We start from the raw sequence: 18,767 nt of genomic DNA on the forward strand, positions 1-18,767 counted from the left end.
AGTTAACCACTGTCCTTCAAAGTTGATCAACCCCACGCCAGTAAGATAAAACAGTGGAAACACATGAAGGGAAAGACACACAGACGCCAAGTAACCTTTCCAAACGGCAGACTGCTTGACATTTTAGGGACCTTGATTCAAACTTGGGAATAATAGTGGTTTTAATTATATGCATGTTTAAATGAGCAATTATTGATACAACCTAGTTGCATAAGCCCAGGGGATGGAAATGGCCGTCAAGACTGTTTAATTCATTTTTTAAAGCTCCTTCAAGTACATTTCATTTTCATTATATCACCACAGTTGTGTTTTCTCTGATGGTGAGGGTTGCATCAGCTCACCTGCTCGTCTCTTGCTCTAGTGTGTGTGTGTGTGTGTGTGTGTGTGTGTGTGGTCACAAGCTGTATAGCTGGTATGTAGAGCTCTATGTGGCCTTGTTGGTCAGCTCATGTGTTATTCATTGGAGTCTAGTTGTGCTGTTGGCTGGTATCATGCTCACCTGGTGACTTCCACAATTTCATTTTAGGTGGCTGCTGTGCTGTGTATTGTGAGATGGGTTTCCAAGAAATAATAAAAAGGTGAACATTTTGTCAACCTGTGTTATAATTTTGTATTATATTTGAACAGAGGTAGCAAACTAGATGCATACACATGCTTTATTAAAATACATTTTTCTGGGGAGGTACCTTTCTGCTCATTTCTCTTGTGATTTGCTTATCTCTTTGTGTTTTTTTTAATCCACAGCAAAACTCATGAATTCATGATTTTCATTACCAATGGTGCATCAACTGAGCCAATGCTTTGCTGACCCAGCAAATTGCTGTCAAGTCCGTTTGAAATTTACTTCCTAAAATTATTCACATTTTTAATAATTCAACTACTGTGCCTTTATTGTTTCCTCTCATGAATGTTATGACCATAGCTAAGGTGGTTACGGTATATTGGTCCCTAACAATAGCTCTTGTTCCATCAACATAACAGTGAAATGAGTGTCCATTTCCAAAGCTGTTCTGTTTTGATTCAGCTACCCACTGAATTGGCTAAATGATTTGGGCAGAATATGTTATGCATCTAATACAATACTCTATTGACACTTTTGCTTTAGACAAATATATTTTATGACATCTTAATAACAGGTGTCTAAAAACCCCTTCCAATATCCATGTCCCGTGTCTGCATTACAGATGTAGAATCTTTTTATTCAACATCAATACAGTGTCAGGGAAACATTGTACTACTGCGAGTTCTCTAATTATAATGCTGCTAACGTGTTATTTCCTCCCCACGTGGGATTACTTTCATCTTCCCCATTTAAGATACACATTCTGTTTGGATACTCAAATTACAAACCCTCTATTAAATCTGACTGCGCAAAAGGCATTGATCATAACCCCGATAGCTCCACTCCAACTTAGATTTAATTTGCACTTCCATTAATATCTATGAAACGTCCGATTGTCGTCTTCGGCATATTGATGGTATTGTAAGCCCTGCCTTCATATAATGTTCCCCAGCGGCTATGTGGAAATGTTACAGAGAATTAGGCCGAGGAGCAGGCTCAGTGGAACTGGCACAGCACTCAGAAATTCATTATCCTAATAAATAGAAAGAAATGAGGGATGGAGAATCTTAAGATACATTTATCTTCCCCACAAAAAGCCCTGAATCTGGCTTGAGTGGAGGATTCAAACTTATGCACTTCTCATTATTGCTGCCTGTGCACCCAAGGGTGTTCTCAAGACCCTAAGACATCTTAAAAAAAAGGCCTGGTGATTCCATAGAAAAGCAATCACTTAGCACCTCTCCATCATAAGGCATTCAGCTTGCTGGGGTATTTGGATACACATGGCTGCATCTTTTAAGCACCCTGGTTGATTATTACATTAATGAGCAATACGTCCTAGAAATGCTTTATTAGAATAAAATGAGGTTAATTGTATTTTGCTGCAGTTGATTCGGTGACTTCCTTGGCTTACACTACAGTATCAAACTGAAAGCTTTCAGTTAGATTTGTTATTTTGATGAATGAGTTCCTACCTCTGTCTTTTGTACCGTGTGTTTATCCCTGGTTGAGATCTAGACATGTTTTGTCCATAGGGACCACACCACTGGGGCCTGAAGAGATGAATTATGCTGTCATTATGAAATCATGAAGTTACAATAACGTTAGCTGCTGTGGTGTTTACAGGTGTGTTGCTTCTCTAGAACCAGAGGAACACCCTACGAGGAGGAATTTGGACCCTCGGTGGATGACACTGTAGTAGTGATTATAATTAGAAACATATCTGAAAGGCCTTTTTTACATGCCTCTTGCTTCCTATACCTCTGCTTTGGCACTGCTTTGGTTGGTTCCTATGATCTATTGGCAGAATATTATTCATATTTTGTTTTGTTCATTTTCAAAGGGGATTCCGCTTCTTTATGGTTCTGCCATAGTGATTAATTTTCAGGTCATTAAAAGAAAACCGTATCTTCTGAAAGCGTTGGGCTGCTCAGGTGGCGATGCCTGTGCAGGGAGACACGTCGTAAATAAAGCCAGCTATATTTCAAATGCCATAAGTAGGGGCACCTCAGATCCTTGCATGATTGCAGATATTTAACTTATGCATGTCTAAAGGAGACCTCATTAACATTCGAGGAGCACTCATCTGTGTAGCGGGATCGTTCCGTAGGCCTCATATTGAACATGTTTATTCTGGCTACACAACATGGTTACATCACATTCAGCAACCTCTCTCTCTCACTGTCATTTGAGGCATTGAAAATGTAACTCTCATAAAGTTGAATATGATATAATGATTGTGTGCTGTGATGGAAAACAATTGACTAAATTAGTGGTTATATTATGGTGTAACACAGGAACTCAAAGATCTGAGTGTTAAATGAATAACCATTTATTTGATTGTAGGTGAATCTTGCATGCTATATGTGATATGTCACACGAAACAATTGCCTCCACTACAATTTGACCAGTCATGTTTATTTGTAAAGAGTTTTTGAATGTCAGTAGTACCATAATCTCTTTAGACTAGGGTTTCCCAAACTCGGTCCCGGGGTCACCCCTGGGTGCACATTTAGTTTTTTGCCCTAGTTCTACACAACTGATTCAAATAATGAACTCATCATCAAGCTTTGATTATTTGAATCAACTGTTGAGTGCTAGGGCAAAAACCAAAACGTGCGCCGAGGGGGGTGGGGTGGGGGGGGGGGGGGGGGGGGCTAGGACCGAGTTTGGGAAATCCTGCCTTAGGCATTCCTCAGTATCTTTGGAGCCTCTGAATCATGCATGACAGATACTCAATAATAATTGGCGTGGATTGCCTCTGACAACAGTCTGTGTCTGACAGCTGCTTTGTTCTGTGGTCAGATCTCATATTTAACACATCAAAGAGTGTGTCTGCTTCACACACCACATCTAACACCACATCTGACACCACGGACAAGCACAGCTGATTCTACTTGTCAACTAATCATCAACCCCGTGACAAGTTGAATTTAGTGTGTTTGTCTGGGGCTTCAACCAAAATGTGTACTCTTGTGGGTACTGGAGAACCGGAGTTAGGAACCACTGCTCTATAGAATACATCATCAAGGTGCATGTATTATGCTCTGTGCAAATTGGATAACCATTTAACAGCTAGCTTGTCTTCTAATGAGTATGATATACTGTACTCAAGATATGGTGGAAGACGTGATTTCAATGTACAGTAGCAGCTATACTCAGATGTTTTTTATGATACATTTGTTCTTTCCGAACTGGATGACAGTATGTCTAAAACTGCTCCATGACATTTAAACTTAAAACCAAAGGCATCTGGATTCCGTAACAGTCATGAACATGACAACAAGCGCATTCCCTGAGGGGAATCACAAGCCCTTTTACAGTAGGTCTGTGTATATTTGCAGGGGTTGAAAGGTGAATAGGAGTAGTTATGCCATGCTCATCAGCAGAAGAATGGAAGATACGGGAGAGATCGATCTGCAGCTAATGCAATTCTCATTATTTCTTTGAACACATTCTCCAGAGGAGAGGCACTTAGGAGGTACCTGGCGTTAGGACAGTGTTAGCTGTTCCTTCATAAGCCCTGGGAAGCTGCTCTCCACTGCTGACTGGAACGAGGCAAGGCAGTGCCTCTTTAATGACTCCAAGTTAAATACTGCATTTAGTGGGACGTATAAAGCGAGAGGCTCTTTTTCTGTAGGCAGCATCCAGCGTTTTGATGTCTCTAACAAGAACACAATAAATTGTTCCTCATTATTCAGTAATTAACTCCAATGCGCCAGGTCCCCATCCCCCTGCGCCACACTCTAAATCACCCCCTACTCCCCCCTCCTTCTTCTGCTACACAGCTCTTTAATTTCCTCTACGCTGTGAAGACAGGAGGGGAGGGGATGGGGGCCAAGGCGAGTTTGATGTCATCCATCATCCCCTGCCATGTTTGCCGACCCCAAACTAAATTCAACTTCCCTCCCTACCCATCCTCCATTTCCCTTACCCACCCCTTACAGAGGTCTGGGACCCAACTAGAGTACGGGACAACACCTGGTAGAGTGTTAGGGCCCCCCAACCTGGGAAGATACCATGGGCATCAGTTACGTTCAGTGAGGGGGACTGTGATGATGATGAGATAGCAGTGTTTTTCTACTATCAGGCTATCATCACTACGCCTCCAGCCTTCATTCAGTAGTCAGTACATGAGATTTTCCCTTCCTCCTCCTGCTCTTAATTGTTCAAATGAGGCCATTAATTGGAGGCTGAGTCAAATCACCTGTCATTTCAGATGGGAATCAGCTGCTGATTGAAAGGTATCATAAAAGTCTGCCCAGGGCCTGGTTGGTACGGCTGTGCCTGCTGGGAGGGAGCTCCTTTTGTGCCTTGGCACACGCAGCCCACAGGCCCAGAGCTCACTCTACTTTCTCTACTGTAGATTGGGCCTGTGCTCTTGAGTGACACAGATCCACACACATGGCCCAAATATAGATTCAAGAAAGGCAGTAGTGTCAGGCTCAATTCCTGGAGGATGCTGTGGGAGTGTTAGTTTCTACTGCTCCAGTGCCTCTGGCCTAATTGGGTAGGATGCACATAGCACACACATGCCATTCCTCAAAGAGTAAGGTCAAGTTCATTTAAAGGAGTAATAGTGACATCAGACATGTAAACTAAACTGAGACAATAGCAAAAGTACAATCCACAAAATGCTTTTACATGTTCCTGTAATCATCTACAATTACCTTTCTCTGAAGCACAGCAGTTATCGAAAATAAGGATTGTGCATTCTTCAATATGGGTGTAATTTGAGATAAAAAGGAAAGATTTTGACAGACGAAATACAGGGCCTAATGAGAAACACATGCATCAACATTTGTGTCAGCAATGACGTATACCCAACCAACACACCCAAACAATCTTCACTTCTCCGACGGATACATTTTGCACTTCAAGGTACAGTAAGCAATACCTAAATGCACTTATAATGCTCCATTTGTTTTTTTAAATCACAGTGAAAATGTTGTCAATATTAACACAGAAAGAACATAAGAAAAACATACCTAAATTATTCCAACGGCACAGGGCTACATAAAGCCTTTGAAAGGAACACATCTCCAGGGAAGACATCTCCACACGGACTGAATCTTGAGAAAGAGTACACAAGATGCTGACAAACCTGCAGTTTGAAATAAAAAAAACGACTAAACACATTATGTTAATATTTAATGTTGCTGTTCCTCAGGAGGCCACTCTGAGTTGCATTAGGGCTGTGTGAGAGGGTCTGAGGGGAGGTTGTATTAGGGCTGTGTGAGAGTGTCTGAGGGGAGGTTGTATTAGGGCTGTGTGAGAGGGTCTGAGGGGAGGTTGTATTAGGGCTGTGTGAGAGTGTCTGAGGGGAGGTTGTATTAGGGCTGTGTGAGAGTGTCTGAGGGGAGGTTGTATTAGGGCTGTGTGAGAGTGTCTGAGGGGAGGTTGTATTAGGGCTGTGTGAGAGTGTCTGAGGGGAGGTTGTATTAGGGCTGTGTGAGAGGGTCTGAGGGGAGGTTGTATTAGGGCTGTGTGAGAGGGTCTGAGGGGAGGTTGTATTAGGGCTGTGTGAGAGGGTCTGAGGGGAGGTTGTATTAGGGCTGTGTGAGAGGGTCTGAGGGGAGGTTGTATTAGGGCTGTGTGAGAGGGTCTCAGAGTAGGTTGTATTAGGGCTGTGTGAGAGTGTCTGAGGGGAGGTTGTATTAGGGCTGTGTGAGAGGGTCTGAGGGGAGGTTGTATTAGGGCTGTGTGAGAGGGTCTGAGGGGAGGTTGTATTAGGGCTGTGTGAGAGGGTCTCAGAGTAGGTTGTATTAGGGCTGTGTGAGAGGTTCTGGGGGGAGGTCGTATTAGGGCTGTGTGAGAGGGTCTCAGAGTAGGTTGTATTAGGGCTGTGTGAGAGGGTCTGAGGGGAGGTTGTATTAGGGCTGTGTGAGAGGGTCTGAAGGGGAGGTTGTATTAGGGCTGTGTGAGAGGGTCTGAGGGGAGGTTGTATTAGGGCTGTGTGAGAGGGTCTGAGGGGAGGTTGTATTAGGGCTGTGTACTCTGGAGGAAGAGCCTGCATCACAAGAATAAAGCGATTGGGGCCTCAAACTCCAAAGAAAAACTCACATCCGATTAGAGAGCAGAGATGCATGTCAACATGCCAGCTAACACAGCAGATAACAAGATACACTTTATTTAATGCAAGTCTAGCATCACTAAACACAATAATGGAAAATTATCCCAGCACATCATTATACAACCACAATAACAAAGCCGATGTTAAAAGATTAGACTCTTTGCACACGTGATGTGAGTTCAGCTGTGAACAGTGGTGAGACGTGCAATATAATGGGTTAACACTATTCTGTGAGCAGCCATTTAACCGCATGCATGTGGTACAGTACAAAGCAATGACAGCCACTTGACCTCCTCCTGGACTGAGCTGGGACATCTAGCTGGGACATCCTGTGAACCGGGGCTCTAAAAGACAGGCCATTTGGATGTGATTAAAATGCATTAGAGATCCTAAAACCCATGCTGCTCCCCAAGCTATCAGGTAATTTGAAAGAGTTCCAGCGAGTTTAAGACGGGCAGATGTTTTCAGTTTAAGCCAAGCATCTGTTTATGCAGACACACTTTATGTTTAAAAAACCCACAAAGGACCTTCAATAGATTTTATGGTGCAGTATTAGCTGGAGTAGTCAGCTTTGTAATTGTGCCGCTGCAGTTAATAAGCAAATTGGTCACAAGCAGCGTTCTCATTCTGCACAAAATGCTTACTATACATGGTCATTAGGTGTCTGCATACAGTGCTACTATTTGTTCTACTGTACTGCGGTCTAGGCAGGAGTGTCACCAATTTAATTTTAGCATACTGTGGTTAAGTTCTTTTAAAACGTCAAGATCCAGTTTTCATACAATAGTTTAGCCTAAGGTTCACAATCAAAAGCTTTCGTGTTTTTTCACAAATACTCTCCATATGCATTTTCATATAAACCGGTATGATTTCGTAACTCTCAGCAAACAATACAACAGTATTACATGAGCTCAGTGTCTCAGACAACTGGGCTGTGACTTTCTTCTTGTTTGTACAGCAGGATTACACTGTTGGTCCTCACATCTGATAACAGAAAATAAATGTTTAGCGAGTAGAGAAACATAATAACCCTCGGTGTGCATGGTGCTGAAGAGTAGACGGGACCTATCTGCCTGACCTCCCAGAGAAAATAATAACCCTCGGTGTCCATGGTGATGAAGAGTAGACGGGCCCTGTCTGCTTGACCTCCCAGAGAAACAGATGATGCATTACTTCATGCTGCTCTTGCTGTGTACTTTACCTGGAGAGAGTGAGATACCCACCAATACTCCAGTGTCCATGTACTATTATATGACAAGGACCCATTTCAGATTGAAGTGATCCACACAGTCAGCCGCCACTTGAGAGGACCATCTTCACGAACAGAGTTCGATGGGACGAGTGTCCTAGACATGTCCTAGACATGCCATCTCCAACTGTTTCTGTGGTAACAATGACACTATATTGAAATAGACCTGTGAACACGAAAGGCTTTAAGATTTTTTTTGCATTTCAGAAAAAAAGAAAAGGGAACTGACATGCAGAAGCTGAGGTGTCTGTTGGTGTACAACACTTCAGGGGTGGAATCCACAACCCTCAGAGCAGGCATTGTCCACTGTGTACCTCACTGTTCTCTGCAGTTAGGACCTCAGCACACATAGGCTTAGATATGCTAACACATACAATACTACACATGCAACAAGCTAGGTCAATGTCGTGCTGATACAAGGTAACTAGTAAAGGTCATGGTTTGACCCGTCTAAAGGTCATGGTTTGACCCCTCTACCATCCTTCAGTGAATGCAAGTCCATGATGAAAAGGATTATTTATTTTGTTCATAGAGGTTGAAGAGCAGCCATTCTCTCTTAACTGCAAGGTGTGGCTGACTGTTAAAGCCTTGTACATTCCCAGTTCAACATCAGTCCAGGTCCCCATGTTAGCAGCATATTCTTAGGCCTATTTGTTGAACATATGCTGTGCCATGACTTCAGGTTCGCCCTAGCTTAGCCTCCTTGTTCTTCAGCCCATAACGTTAAGGATAGCTAGCGATAACAGATCTCAGAAAGCTCCATAGCCAGCTCCAGAAACTCACCTGTCTCTTGACAGGTGTCAAACAGGCCACAGTCAAAGTCAAAGTTACAGTTGCAGTCATTGCTAGGTATGGCCTCCACTGAGGAGGAGTACTGTCTGTAGGAAGGGCAGCAGCAATAAGTGACTTCATCACAGGAGTTTGGCAACATAAGGAACAGATCGTAGAACCTACAGAAGAGGCAGTTGAGGACAATCCCTGCACAGTCAGCTGAGAGGAAGAGGGAAAAACAGGGGAGAACATTAAGTGCGATCAGATTCTAGTACAACATTAAACTATACATAGATAATGCTGAGCCCTTTAACTTTATAAGTTGTTCATTTTTATTTAATTAATAACTGAAATTAGGACATACAGTGCCTTGCGAAAGTATTCGGCCCCCTTGAACTTTGCAACCTTTTGCCACATTTCAGGCTTCAAACATAAAGATATAAAACTGTATTTTTTTGTGAAGAATCAACAACAAGTGGGACACAATCATGAAGTGGAACGACATTTATTGGATATTTCAAACTTTTTTAACAAATCAAAAACTGAAAAATTGGGCGTGCAAAATTATTCAGCCCCCTTAAGTCAATACTTTGTAGCGCCACCTTTTGCTGCGATTACAGCTGTAAGTCGCTTGGGGTATGTCTCTATCAGTTTTGCACATCGAGAGACTGACATTTTTTCCCATTCCTCCTTGCAAAACAGCTCGAGCTCAGTGAGGTTGGATGGAGAGCATTTGTGAACAGCAGTTTTCAGTTCTTTCCACAGATTCTCGATTGGATTCAGGTCTGGACTTTGACTTGGCCATTCTAACACCTGGATATGTTTATTTTTGAACCATTCCATTGTAGATTTTGCTTTATGTTTTGGATCATTGTCTTGTTGGAAGACAAATCTCCGTCCCAGTCTCAGGTCTTTTGCAGACTCCATCAGGTTTTCTTCCAGAATGGTCCTGTATTTGGCTCCATCCATCTTCCCATCAATTTTAACCATCTTCCCTGTCCCTGCTGAAGAAAAGCAGGCCCAAACCATGATGCTGCCACCACCATGTTTGACAGTGGGGATGGTGTGTTCAGCTGTGTTGCTTTTACGCCAAACATAACGTTTTGCATTGTTGCCAAAAAGTTCAATTTTGGTTTCATCTGACCAGAGCACCTTCTTCCACATGTTTGGTGTGTCTCCCAGGTGGCTTGTGGCAAACTTTAAACAACACTTTTTATGGATATCTTTAAGAAATGGCTTTCTTCTTGCCACTCTTCCATAAAGGCCAGATTTGTGCAATATACGACTGATTGTTGTCCTATGGACAGAGTCTCCCACCTCAGCTGTAGATCTCTGCAGTTCATCCAGAGTGATCATGGGCCTATTGGCTGCATCTCTGATCAGTCTTCTCCTTGTATGAGTTGAAAGTTTAGAGGGACGGCCAGGTCTTGGTAGATTTGCAGTGGTCTGATACTCCTTCCATTTCAATATTATCGCTTGCACAGTGCTCCTTGGGATGTTTAAAGCTTGGGAAATCTTTTTGTATCCAAATCCGGCTTTAAACTTCTTCACAACAGTACCTCGGACCTGCCTGGTGTGTTCCTTGTTCTTCATGATGCTCTCTGCGCTTTTAACGGACCTCTGAGACTATCACAGTGCAGGTGCATTTATACGGAGACTTGATTACACACAGGTGGATTGTATTTATCATCATTAGTCATTTAGGTCAACATTGGATCATTCAGAGATCCTCACTGAACTTCTGGAGAGAGTTTGCTGCACTGAAAGTAAAGGGGCTGAATAATTTTGCACGCCCAATTTTTCAGTTTTTGATTTGTTAAAAAAGTTTGAAATATCCAATAAATGTTGTTCCACTTCATGATTGTGTCCCACTTGTTGTTGATTCTTCACAAAAAAATACAGTTTTATATCTTTATGTTTGAAGCCTGAAATGTGGCAAAAGGTCGCAAAGTTCAAGGGGGCCGAATACTTTCGCAAGGCACTGTACTATGAATGTATTAAGATGTCTATTTAAGGACATTATATTCCCAAAAATGTGACAGGAAAATGTTATCTCCTAAAAAAAAATTGCAGCCTAGACAATCCATAACTGTGACCCATTTAAAAGTCTGTGCTGTAATAAATGCTTCCAACAGCCAGCCCCTATACCTTGGGATTTGTCTTCAGGACATAGATCGACTGTGCTCCTAAAAGACCTGCATGCTGTCAGTCCTCACTTATTGTTTTGAACATTTTAAAAGCTTCCACGCTCTCCCTGGGCTTTCCTTTACACATGCATAATTTAGCAAATCACCTCTCACTCCTTTACAGGGAGACAACTGAGGAAGCTGTTTGGAGACGTAATCAATTACCATCAGCCTCTATGGGTCTTCCACTAGGAACATTCTAAAGTTGCACCGTGGCTGCTCTGAAACAACGTGCTGTGGGTCTTCCCAGCACCCTTGGCAAAAATGCTACCCTCTGGGTGCCATTTAACATGAGGTCACTGGGCTAAAATGATGACCATGAAGAGACAGCAATAATGTGGGTTGTTGTTGAGAAATGCATTGGGAGTTGGTCTTTATAACTGTTAATCAGTTAGAATTAGGAGATAATGCTATAATATAAACAGCTTTGCAACACACAAGTGCAGTATAACTAGCTATGCAACATATGCCAGGCTATTTGGATAAGTGTCCAAATACATTCTATAAACAAACAAAAAAAAAGGCTAACTTTCATAATCTATCCCATAAACCAACAGCTCTTCAACTATGTAGTGAAATATCATTTTGAATCAATTGCTTAATAAATATGTATCTAATCAGTGCATCGCAATTTTCCTTATCGATGTTTTAAATAATTCAAGTACATATGCAATCAATTGTGTTGCTTCATTAAGTGACAAATCTTTACATTATAGGATTTTCTTCTACTGTCGTTTCTGTATCTGAATTATTCACACATTTTAATAATGTATAATAAAAATGCATTTAAACATGCTTACAGCAGAGTAAAATATTAAGCTAGTAATAGGTCGCATTTTAAATTCTTACTAAGTAGTGGGCTACAGACATCATCAACCAGTAGTCTGTGGCTTGACCATACAGGATGTGAATTAAGTATACAGCTTTGTCTTGAGCTGCTTCACATCCTATTGATAATGTCCTGACTACCTGTTTCTAGAAGACAATTTCCATGAAACAGAGACCAGTGTTAGGGGAACTTTGTCTTTGTCACTTGGACTGTGGTGTGTATTATAACATTGTAATTGTTCAATCATGAGGCTGGTGTGAATGCAACTTGTGTGACTTACCTCCTGTGTCAGTCTGATGAGAGGAGGTGGAGAGAGAGTCTGATGAGGAGGAGTTCCTGCTGTACTTGTTCACAGTGAAAAGAGAAGTGGAGCTGTCCTTCTCCCTGGGCAGCTGAGGATCATGGGAGGCCTGGTCTGTGTCAGCTTTCCCTGGATCTGGCTCGTTCTCTGGAATGACGCTCAGCTTCCGGACACTGACTGGGGCCTCGCTAAGAACCTCCCCTATCAAACAGGAAATAATATATTCTGAGTATCCACACAATTGAGTATTAATTCCACCCATGCGCACGCACACACACAACTCTGTGGGGGGGACATAATATAATTTGTTATTTTTCAATTTCAGAATGTGAGGGGGACATGTCCCTCCCGTCCCCAGTGAAAGTTGCGCCCCTGTCCGTTTCCATTAAAATAAACTGTCATTCACAAAATACTTAACAGGGAAGCAGGATACACTGAAAAACAATGTAGCTATCCAGTGGGGGAAATTATTGATTGAAAACTCTTATAAAGAGTTTAGATTGAATAACCTCCCTTGAACTTGACAACTGTCCATTCCCCAGCACAGAATAACATCTAGGCTTGGTTTTAAACTATCCTCTATTGCAGCATAGTTTCCACAGCATAAATCTACACAGTGATGAAACCAGACATGCACTTCCAGCTGTTAGGGGCTTTAGCAGGTACCACTCTACAGTTTGGTTCCACTCTATCTTGTGATAGAGATGTGTGGTGGTCTAGGTAATTCAGTATAATTTCAGTACCTTGTAGTGTGCAAACTAGGATCACCTTCATGAATCTCCAAGCTGACAAGGTAAAAATCTGTCGTTCTGCCCCTGAGCAAGGCAGTTAACTCATTGTTCCCCAGGTGCCGTTCGACGTGGATGTCGATTATGGCAGCCCCCGACCTCTCTGATTCAGAGGGGTTGGGTTAAATGCGGAGACACATTTCATTTGAAGGCATTCAGTTGTACAACTGACCAGGTATCCCCCTTTCCCTTTCCCATTATGGGGTTGAACACTATTAGTGCTAACATTACTTAGAACTTTGCTGTATGTCTATATTTTCCAGCAATGCTAATCACTGAGAAGTGGTAGGAAGTGTTTATTTGTAACTTGTTCAATGTGCACAATTTATTTATTCTGAAAGCTAAGCCGCAGTGATGTACTGTACATCCCAGTTTTGGTATATTTCACTTTGATTCTGATGATCTCATCAGTTGTATCTCCAGTTTTACAGGGAACAGAATAGTTGATCTATCTGCTTTTCACAGACCGATTTCAATGCTTATTAATGAATTATTGCTTTGGCTGCTCTTCCCTGTTTATTTTTCTACCACCTATTCTAAATGACTTATTTACCATAACTTTTGTCTCCCTTTTATTTAACATGTAATGTCCTATGATTTATTAACATATTGGACACATTTTCCAAACAGGAATACACATTATTTTTTCTATACTAAGTAGTCAAAAGGAGACATAGTAGGAAAATGCATGGAGTTACAGAATCAATGAAGTCTGCCGCGTACCAGAGCTGAAAATCATTGAGATGCCCCTGGGTAAGCTAATAAATGAGGTAACTACTGCAGCTGGTCTGTGCCCATTAGCTAATAGAGAAATATGGCCTGCAGGCATGAGATACATTTTTTAACTGTTGCCTCCATGCTACACTTTCTACAATGCCTCTTTCAGAAGCTTTTTTCATGAAAAGTTGGGATGGAACTAGCTGCACTACATGACCAAAGTATGTGGACACCTCTTAACAGCCTCCACTCTTCTGGGAAGGCTTTCCACTAGATGTTGGAACATTGCTGCGGAGATTTGCTTCCATTCAGCCACAAGAGCATTAGTGAGGTCGGCTGCTGATGTTGGGCTATTAGGCTCTCAGTCAGCATTCCAATTCATCCCAAAGATGTTCGATAGGTTTGAGGTCAGGGCTCTTTGCAGGTCAGTCAAGTTCTTCCACACCAATCTCGACAAACCATTTCTTTATGGACCTCGTTTTGTGCTTGTGGGCATTATCATGCTGAAACAGGACACTGCCTTCCCCAAACTGTTGCCACAAAGTTGGCAGCACAGAATCATCTACAATGTCATTGTATGCTGTAGTGTTAAGATGTCCCTTCACTGGAACTAAGGGGCCTAGCCCGAACCATGAAAAACTTCCCCAGTCCATTATTCCTCCTCCAACAAACTGTTGGCACTATGCATGGGGGCAGGTAGCGTTCTCCTGGCATCCCCCAAACCCAGATTAGTCTGTTGTACTGCCAGATAGTGACGTGTGATTCATCACTCCAAAGAATTCATTTCCATGCTACAGAGTCCAATGGCGTCGAGCTTTGCACCACTCCAGCCGACGCTTGGCATTGCGCATGGTGATCTTAGGCTTGTTTGAGACTGCTCGGCCATGGAAACCCATTTCATGAAGCTCCCGACAAAAATCTATTGTGTTGACGTTGCTTCCAGAGGCAGTTTGGAACTCGGGAGTGAGTGTTGCAACCGAGGACAAATGATTTTCACGCACTACGCGCTTCAACACGCTGCGGTCCCATTCTGTGAACTTGTGTGGCCTACCACTTCGCGGCTCTAGCAGGGCAGAAATTTTACAAACGGATTTGTTAGAAAGGTGGCATCCTATGACGGTGCCTCATTGAAAGTCACTGAGCTCTTCAGTAAGGCCATTCTACTGCCAATGTTTGTCTATGGAGATTGCATGACTGTGCGCTCGATTTTATACACCTGTCAGCAACGGGTTTGGCTGAAATAGCCAAATCCACTCATTTAAAGGGGTGTCCACATACATTTAGCATCTCCCACCTGTAGCACACGCTCCAGCAGGTATATCTCTCTAGTCACCCCCAAAACCAATTCTTTCTTTGGCCGCCTCTCTTTCCAGTTCTCTGCTGCCAATGACTGGAACGAACTACAAAAATCTCTGAAACTGGAAACACTTATCTCCCTCACTAGCTTTAAGCACCAACTGTCAGAGCAGCTCACAGATTACTGCACCTGTACATAGCCCACCTATAATTTAGCCCTATCAACTACCTCTTTCCCAACTGTATTTTATTTATTTATTTATTTTGCTCCTTTGCACCCCATTATTTTTATTTCTACTTTGCACATTCTTCCATTGCAAAACTACCATTCCAGTGTTTTACTTGCTATATTGTATTTACCTTGCCACCAAGGCCTTTTTTGCCTTTACCTCCCTTCTCACCTCATTTGCTCACATTGTATATAGACTTGTTTATACTTTATTATTGACTGTATGTTTGTTTTACTCCATGTGTAACTCTGTGTTGTTGTATCTGTCGAACTGCTTTGCTTTATCTTGGCCAGGTCGCAATTGTAAATGAGAACTTGTTCGCATTAAAAAACATGTAAAAAAATCTGCTCCTGGTAGCCCGTTCAATCACCATGCGCACAGCTGAACATAGTGCAATAACAGAGAAGTGAGCCCGGATCTCAATCCCATTGAGCACGTCTGGGACCTGTTGGATAGGAGGGTGAGGTCTAGGGCCATTCCCCCAGAAATGTCCGGGAACTTGCATGTGCCTTGGTGGAAGAGTGGGGTAATATCTCCCAGCAAGAATCGGCAAATCTGGTGCAGTCCATGAGGAGGAGATGCACTGCAGTACTTAATGCAGCTGGTGGCCACACCAGATACTGACTCTTACTTTTGATTTTGACCCACCCACCCCCTTTGTTCAGGGACACATTATTCCATTTCTGTTAGTCATATGTCTGCGGAACTTGTTCAGTTTATGTCGCAATTGTTGAATCTTGTTATGTTCATACAAATATTCACGCATGTTAAGTTTGCTGAAAATAAACACAGTTGACAGTGAGAGGACGTTTCTTTTTTGTTTACTTAGTTTACTTAGCATGTTAGCTAGCTTTAACCCTTTTAGCTAACCCTTCAACAAAACCTAACTAAACCTAACCTAACCTTAACCCTTTAACCTAACTCCTAAACTTAGCGCTAACCTTGCGGACGACGCAACAGTGGTAGGCTTGATTACCAACAACGACGAGATGGCCTACAGGGAGGAGGTGAGGGCCCTCGGAGTGTGCTGTCAGGAAAATAACCTCACACTCAACGTCAACAAAACTAAGTAGATGATTGTGGACTTCAGGAAACAGCAGAGGGAACACCCCCCTATCCACATCGATGGGACAGTAGTGGAGAGGGTAGTAAGTTTTAAGTTCCTCGGCGTACACATCACAGAAACTGAATTGGTCCACCCACACAGACAGCATCGTGAAGAAGGTGCAGCAGCGCCTCTTCAACCTCAGGAGGCTGAAGAAATTTGGCTTGTCACCAAAAGCACTCACAAACTTCTACAGATGCACAATCAAGAGCATCCTGTCGGGCTGTATCACCGCCTGGTACTGCGACTGCTCAGCCCACAACCGTAAGGCTCTCCAGAGGGTAGTGAGGTCTGCACAACGCATCACCGGTGGCAAACTACCTGCCCTCCAGGACACCTACACCACCCGATGTCACAGGAAGGCCATAAAGATCATCAAGGACAACAACCACCCGAGCCACTGCCTGTTCACCCCGCTATCATCCAGAAGGCGAGGTCAGTACAGGTGCATCAAAGCTGGGACCGAGAGACTGAAAAACAGCTTCTATCTCAAGGCCATCAGACTGTTAAACAGCCACCACTAACATTGAGTGGCTGCTGCCAACACACTGACTCAACTCCAGCCACTTTAATAATGGGAATTGATGGGAATTGATGTAAAATATATCACTAGCCACTTTAAACAATGCTACTTAATATAATGTTTACATACCCTACATTATTCATCTCATATGTATACGTATATACTGTACTCTATATCATCTACTGCATCTTTATGTAATACATGTATCACTAGCCACTTTAAACTATGCCACTTTGCTTACATACCTTACATTACTCATCTCATATGTATATACTGTACTCGACACCATCTACTGCATCTTGCCTATGCCGCTCTGTACCATCACTCATTCATATATCTTTATGTACATATTCTTTATCCCTTTACACTTGTGTGTATACGGTGGTAGTTTTGGAATTGTTAGTTAGATTACTCGTTGGTTATTACTGCATTGTCGGAACTAGAAGCACAAGCATTTCGCTACACTCGCATTAACATCTGCTAACCATGTGTATGTGACAAATAAATTTGATTTTGATTTGAACCTCTAGTTTAGCTAATGTTAGCCACCTAGCTAGAATTCATAACATATCATACATTTTACGAATTCGTAACATTTATTGTAGAATGTTTAACAAATTCATAACATATTGAACGTTTTGCAAATGTGTAACATATAGTATGAAATGGGTGATGGATATCCACAAATTCATACATACCATATGAAACGTAACATATCATGCTAAATGAGTGTTTCGGATTTACATACAGAATAATACAAAATGCTCTGAGACTAGGTTGAGTAGTGTGTTCACTTGGCTGTATTGTATCAAGCCAACCATAATAGTTATATATGTAAATAATAAACAATGTCAGATATTTGACATTAAGAACATTGCTTTTAGATATTTGTTTCAATAAGATAAAGTTAATTAGTTTTAGAAAACTTACCATCTCTTACCAAAGAGCATTTATTTCCACCTTTCCTTTCCATTTCTTTTCCACGTTCATCCTCTGTTCTGGTTTTCTGATCTGCCATCAGATCCATTGCTGCATAAATCAAATATAGGCTGTATTAATAACACAGAATTGATTGATCATCGGTCAAAAACTTCAAATTACAGTTTTGGATAAACATTCATGCAGTGAAACAGTCAAGAGTTCAAAGGCAAACATATCTACAAGTTAATGAAACTGTTAATGCACTGTCTGTCTCTAGGATCACAAACCATCTGCTCATCCTCGAGATAACAGGTAGAATATGAAGGCAAGCAAGCATCAAATGTCAATCAATAGTTTTCTGCATCAAACCAATTCGTTGTGTGAATGAAAAGAAATGCAGCGTACTGTACCTGTGGAAACTGTCAGCAGATGGTCAGGCTCCTTGTGGACCGAATTCGCCGGGATCATCATACACACATCATGCACTCCTGCAATCTCTCGCGCAAGTTCCATTTGGCATGACCCAGACCCACCCTATCATTATGATGACGTTTGCAAAAGGCTTATAGCAACCTCTCTGCGTATACAGCTAACTGAACAAATACTTTCTGAAACCAGACTGTGAGTAGCCTACCAGCGTGTGAGAAATTAAGTGTCTCACGGCTCCAGGAGATGGCAAGATGGACAACAGTCTTATGTCAGACGAAGTCTGGTGTTTCATTTACAGCAGGGCTGTTCATTTCCGGTCCTGAATGGCCAAAACACTTCTGTTTTTCATCCTCTACTTCTAGGGCCAGCTCTAGCCTTTTGAAGGCCCTTAGCGAGATTTGGTTGGGGGGGAATCCAAAACCACCTTGCGCAAAAGATGTTTGTGGTCCACCTCTTGTCCTCTTGATGATGGTGAGAAAATAATGTATTTCAAAGTTAATTTCCTGCAATTCTACACATTTTACCATGGGCATAGAGACAATGTGGCCATTTTAAAGGCCCAGTGCAGTCAAAACATCATTTGCCTGTGTTTTCTACACTGAAGAAAAATATAAACATAACGTGTAACAATTTCAACGATATTACTGAGTTACAGTTCACATAAGGAAATTAGTCAATTGAAATAAATTAATTAGGCCCTTAGCTCCTGAGTGGTGCAGCGGTCTAAGGCACTGCATCTCTGTGCTAGAGGCGTCACTACAGACACCCTGGTTCGAATCCAGGCTGC

The 18,767-nt window shown here is 42.2% G+C and overlaps 1 protein-coding gene across 1 annotated transcript; it reads right to left on the minus strand.

The window, feature by feature from the left end:
* Positions 1-3,279: 3,279 nt before the first annotated feature.
* On the minus strand, positions 3,280-18,073 carry mdfic2 (MyoD family inhibitor domain containing 2). Its single transcript, XM_036948355.1, has 4 exons — positions 17,962-18,073; positions 17,561-17,659; positions 11,951-12,172; positions 3,280-8,874 (listed from the first exon to the last, which is right to left on the minus strand). The coding sequence occupies exons 1-4, from the start codon at positions 18,062-18,064 to the stop codon at positions 8,618-8,620; spliced, it is 681 nt and encodes a 226-aa protein (XP_036804250.1). The 5' UTR covers positions 18,065-18,073; the 3' UTR covers positions 3,280-8,617.
* Between the last annotated feature and the right edge of the window lie 694 nt (positions 18,074-18,767).

This window comes from Oncorhynchus mykiss, chromosome 17 (genome assembly GCF_013265735.2).
Source record: "Oncorhynchus mykiss isolate Arlee chromosome 17, USDA_OmykA_1.1, whole genome shotgun sequence".
Taxonomy (NCBI): domain Eukaryota; kingdom Metazoa; phylum Chordata; class Actinopteri; order Salmoniformes; family Salmonidae; genus Oncorhynchus; species Oncorhynchus mykiss.

Coding starts and splice junctions, on each gene's coding strand:
- mdfic2 (XM_036948355.1), bottom strand. CDS start 18,064: ATGGAACTTGCGCGAGAGATTGCAGGAGTGCATGATGTGTGTATGATG. Junction 12,173..17,560: donor ATGCTCTTTGGTAAGAGATG/GTAAGTTTTCTA, acceptor CCTGTTTGATAG/GGGAGGTTCTTAGCGAGGCC. Junction 8,875..11,950: donor TCATCAGACTGACACAGGAG/GTAAGTCACACA, acceptor TCTTCCTCTCAG/CTGACTGTGCAGGGATTGTC.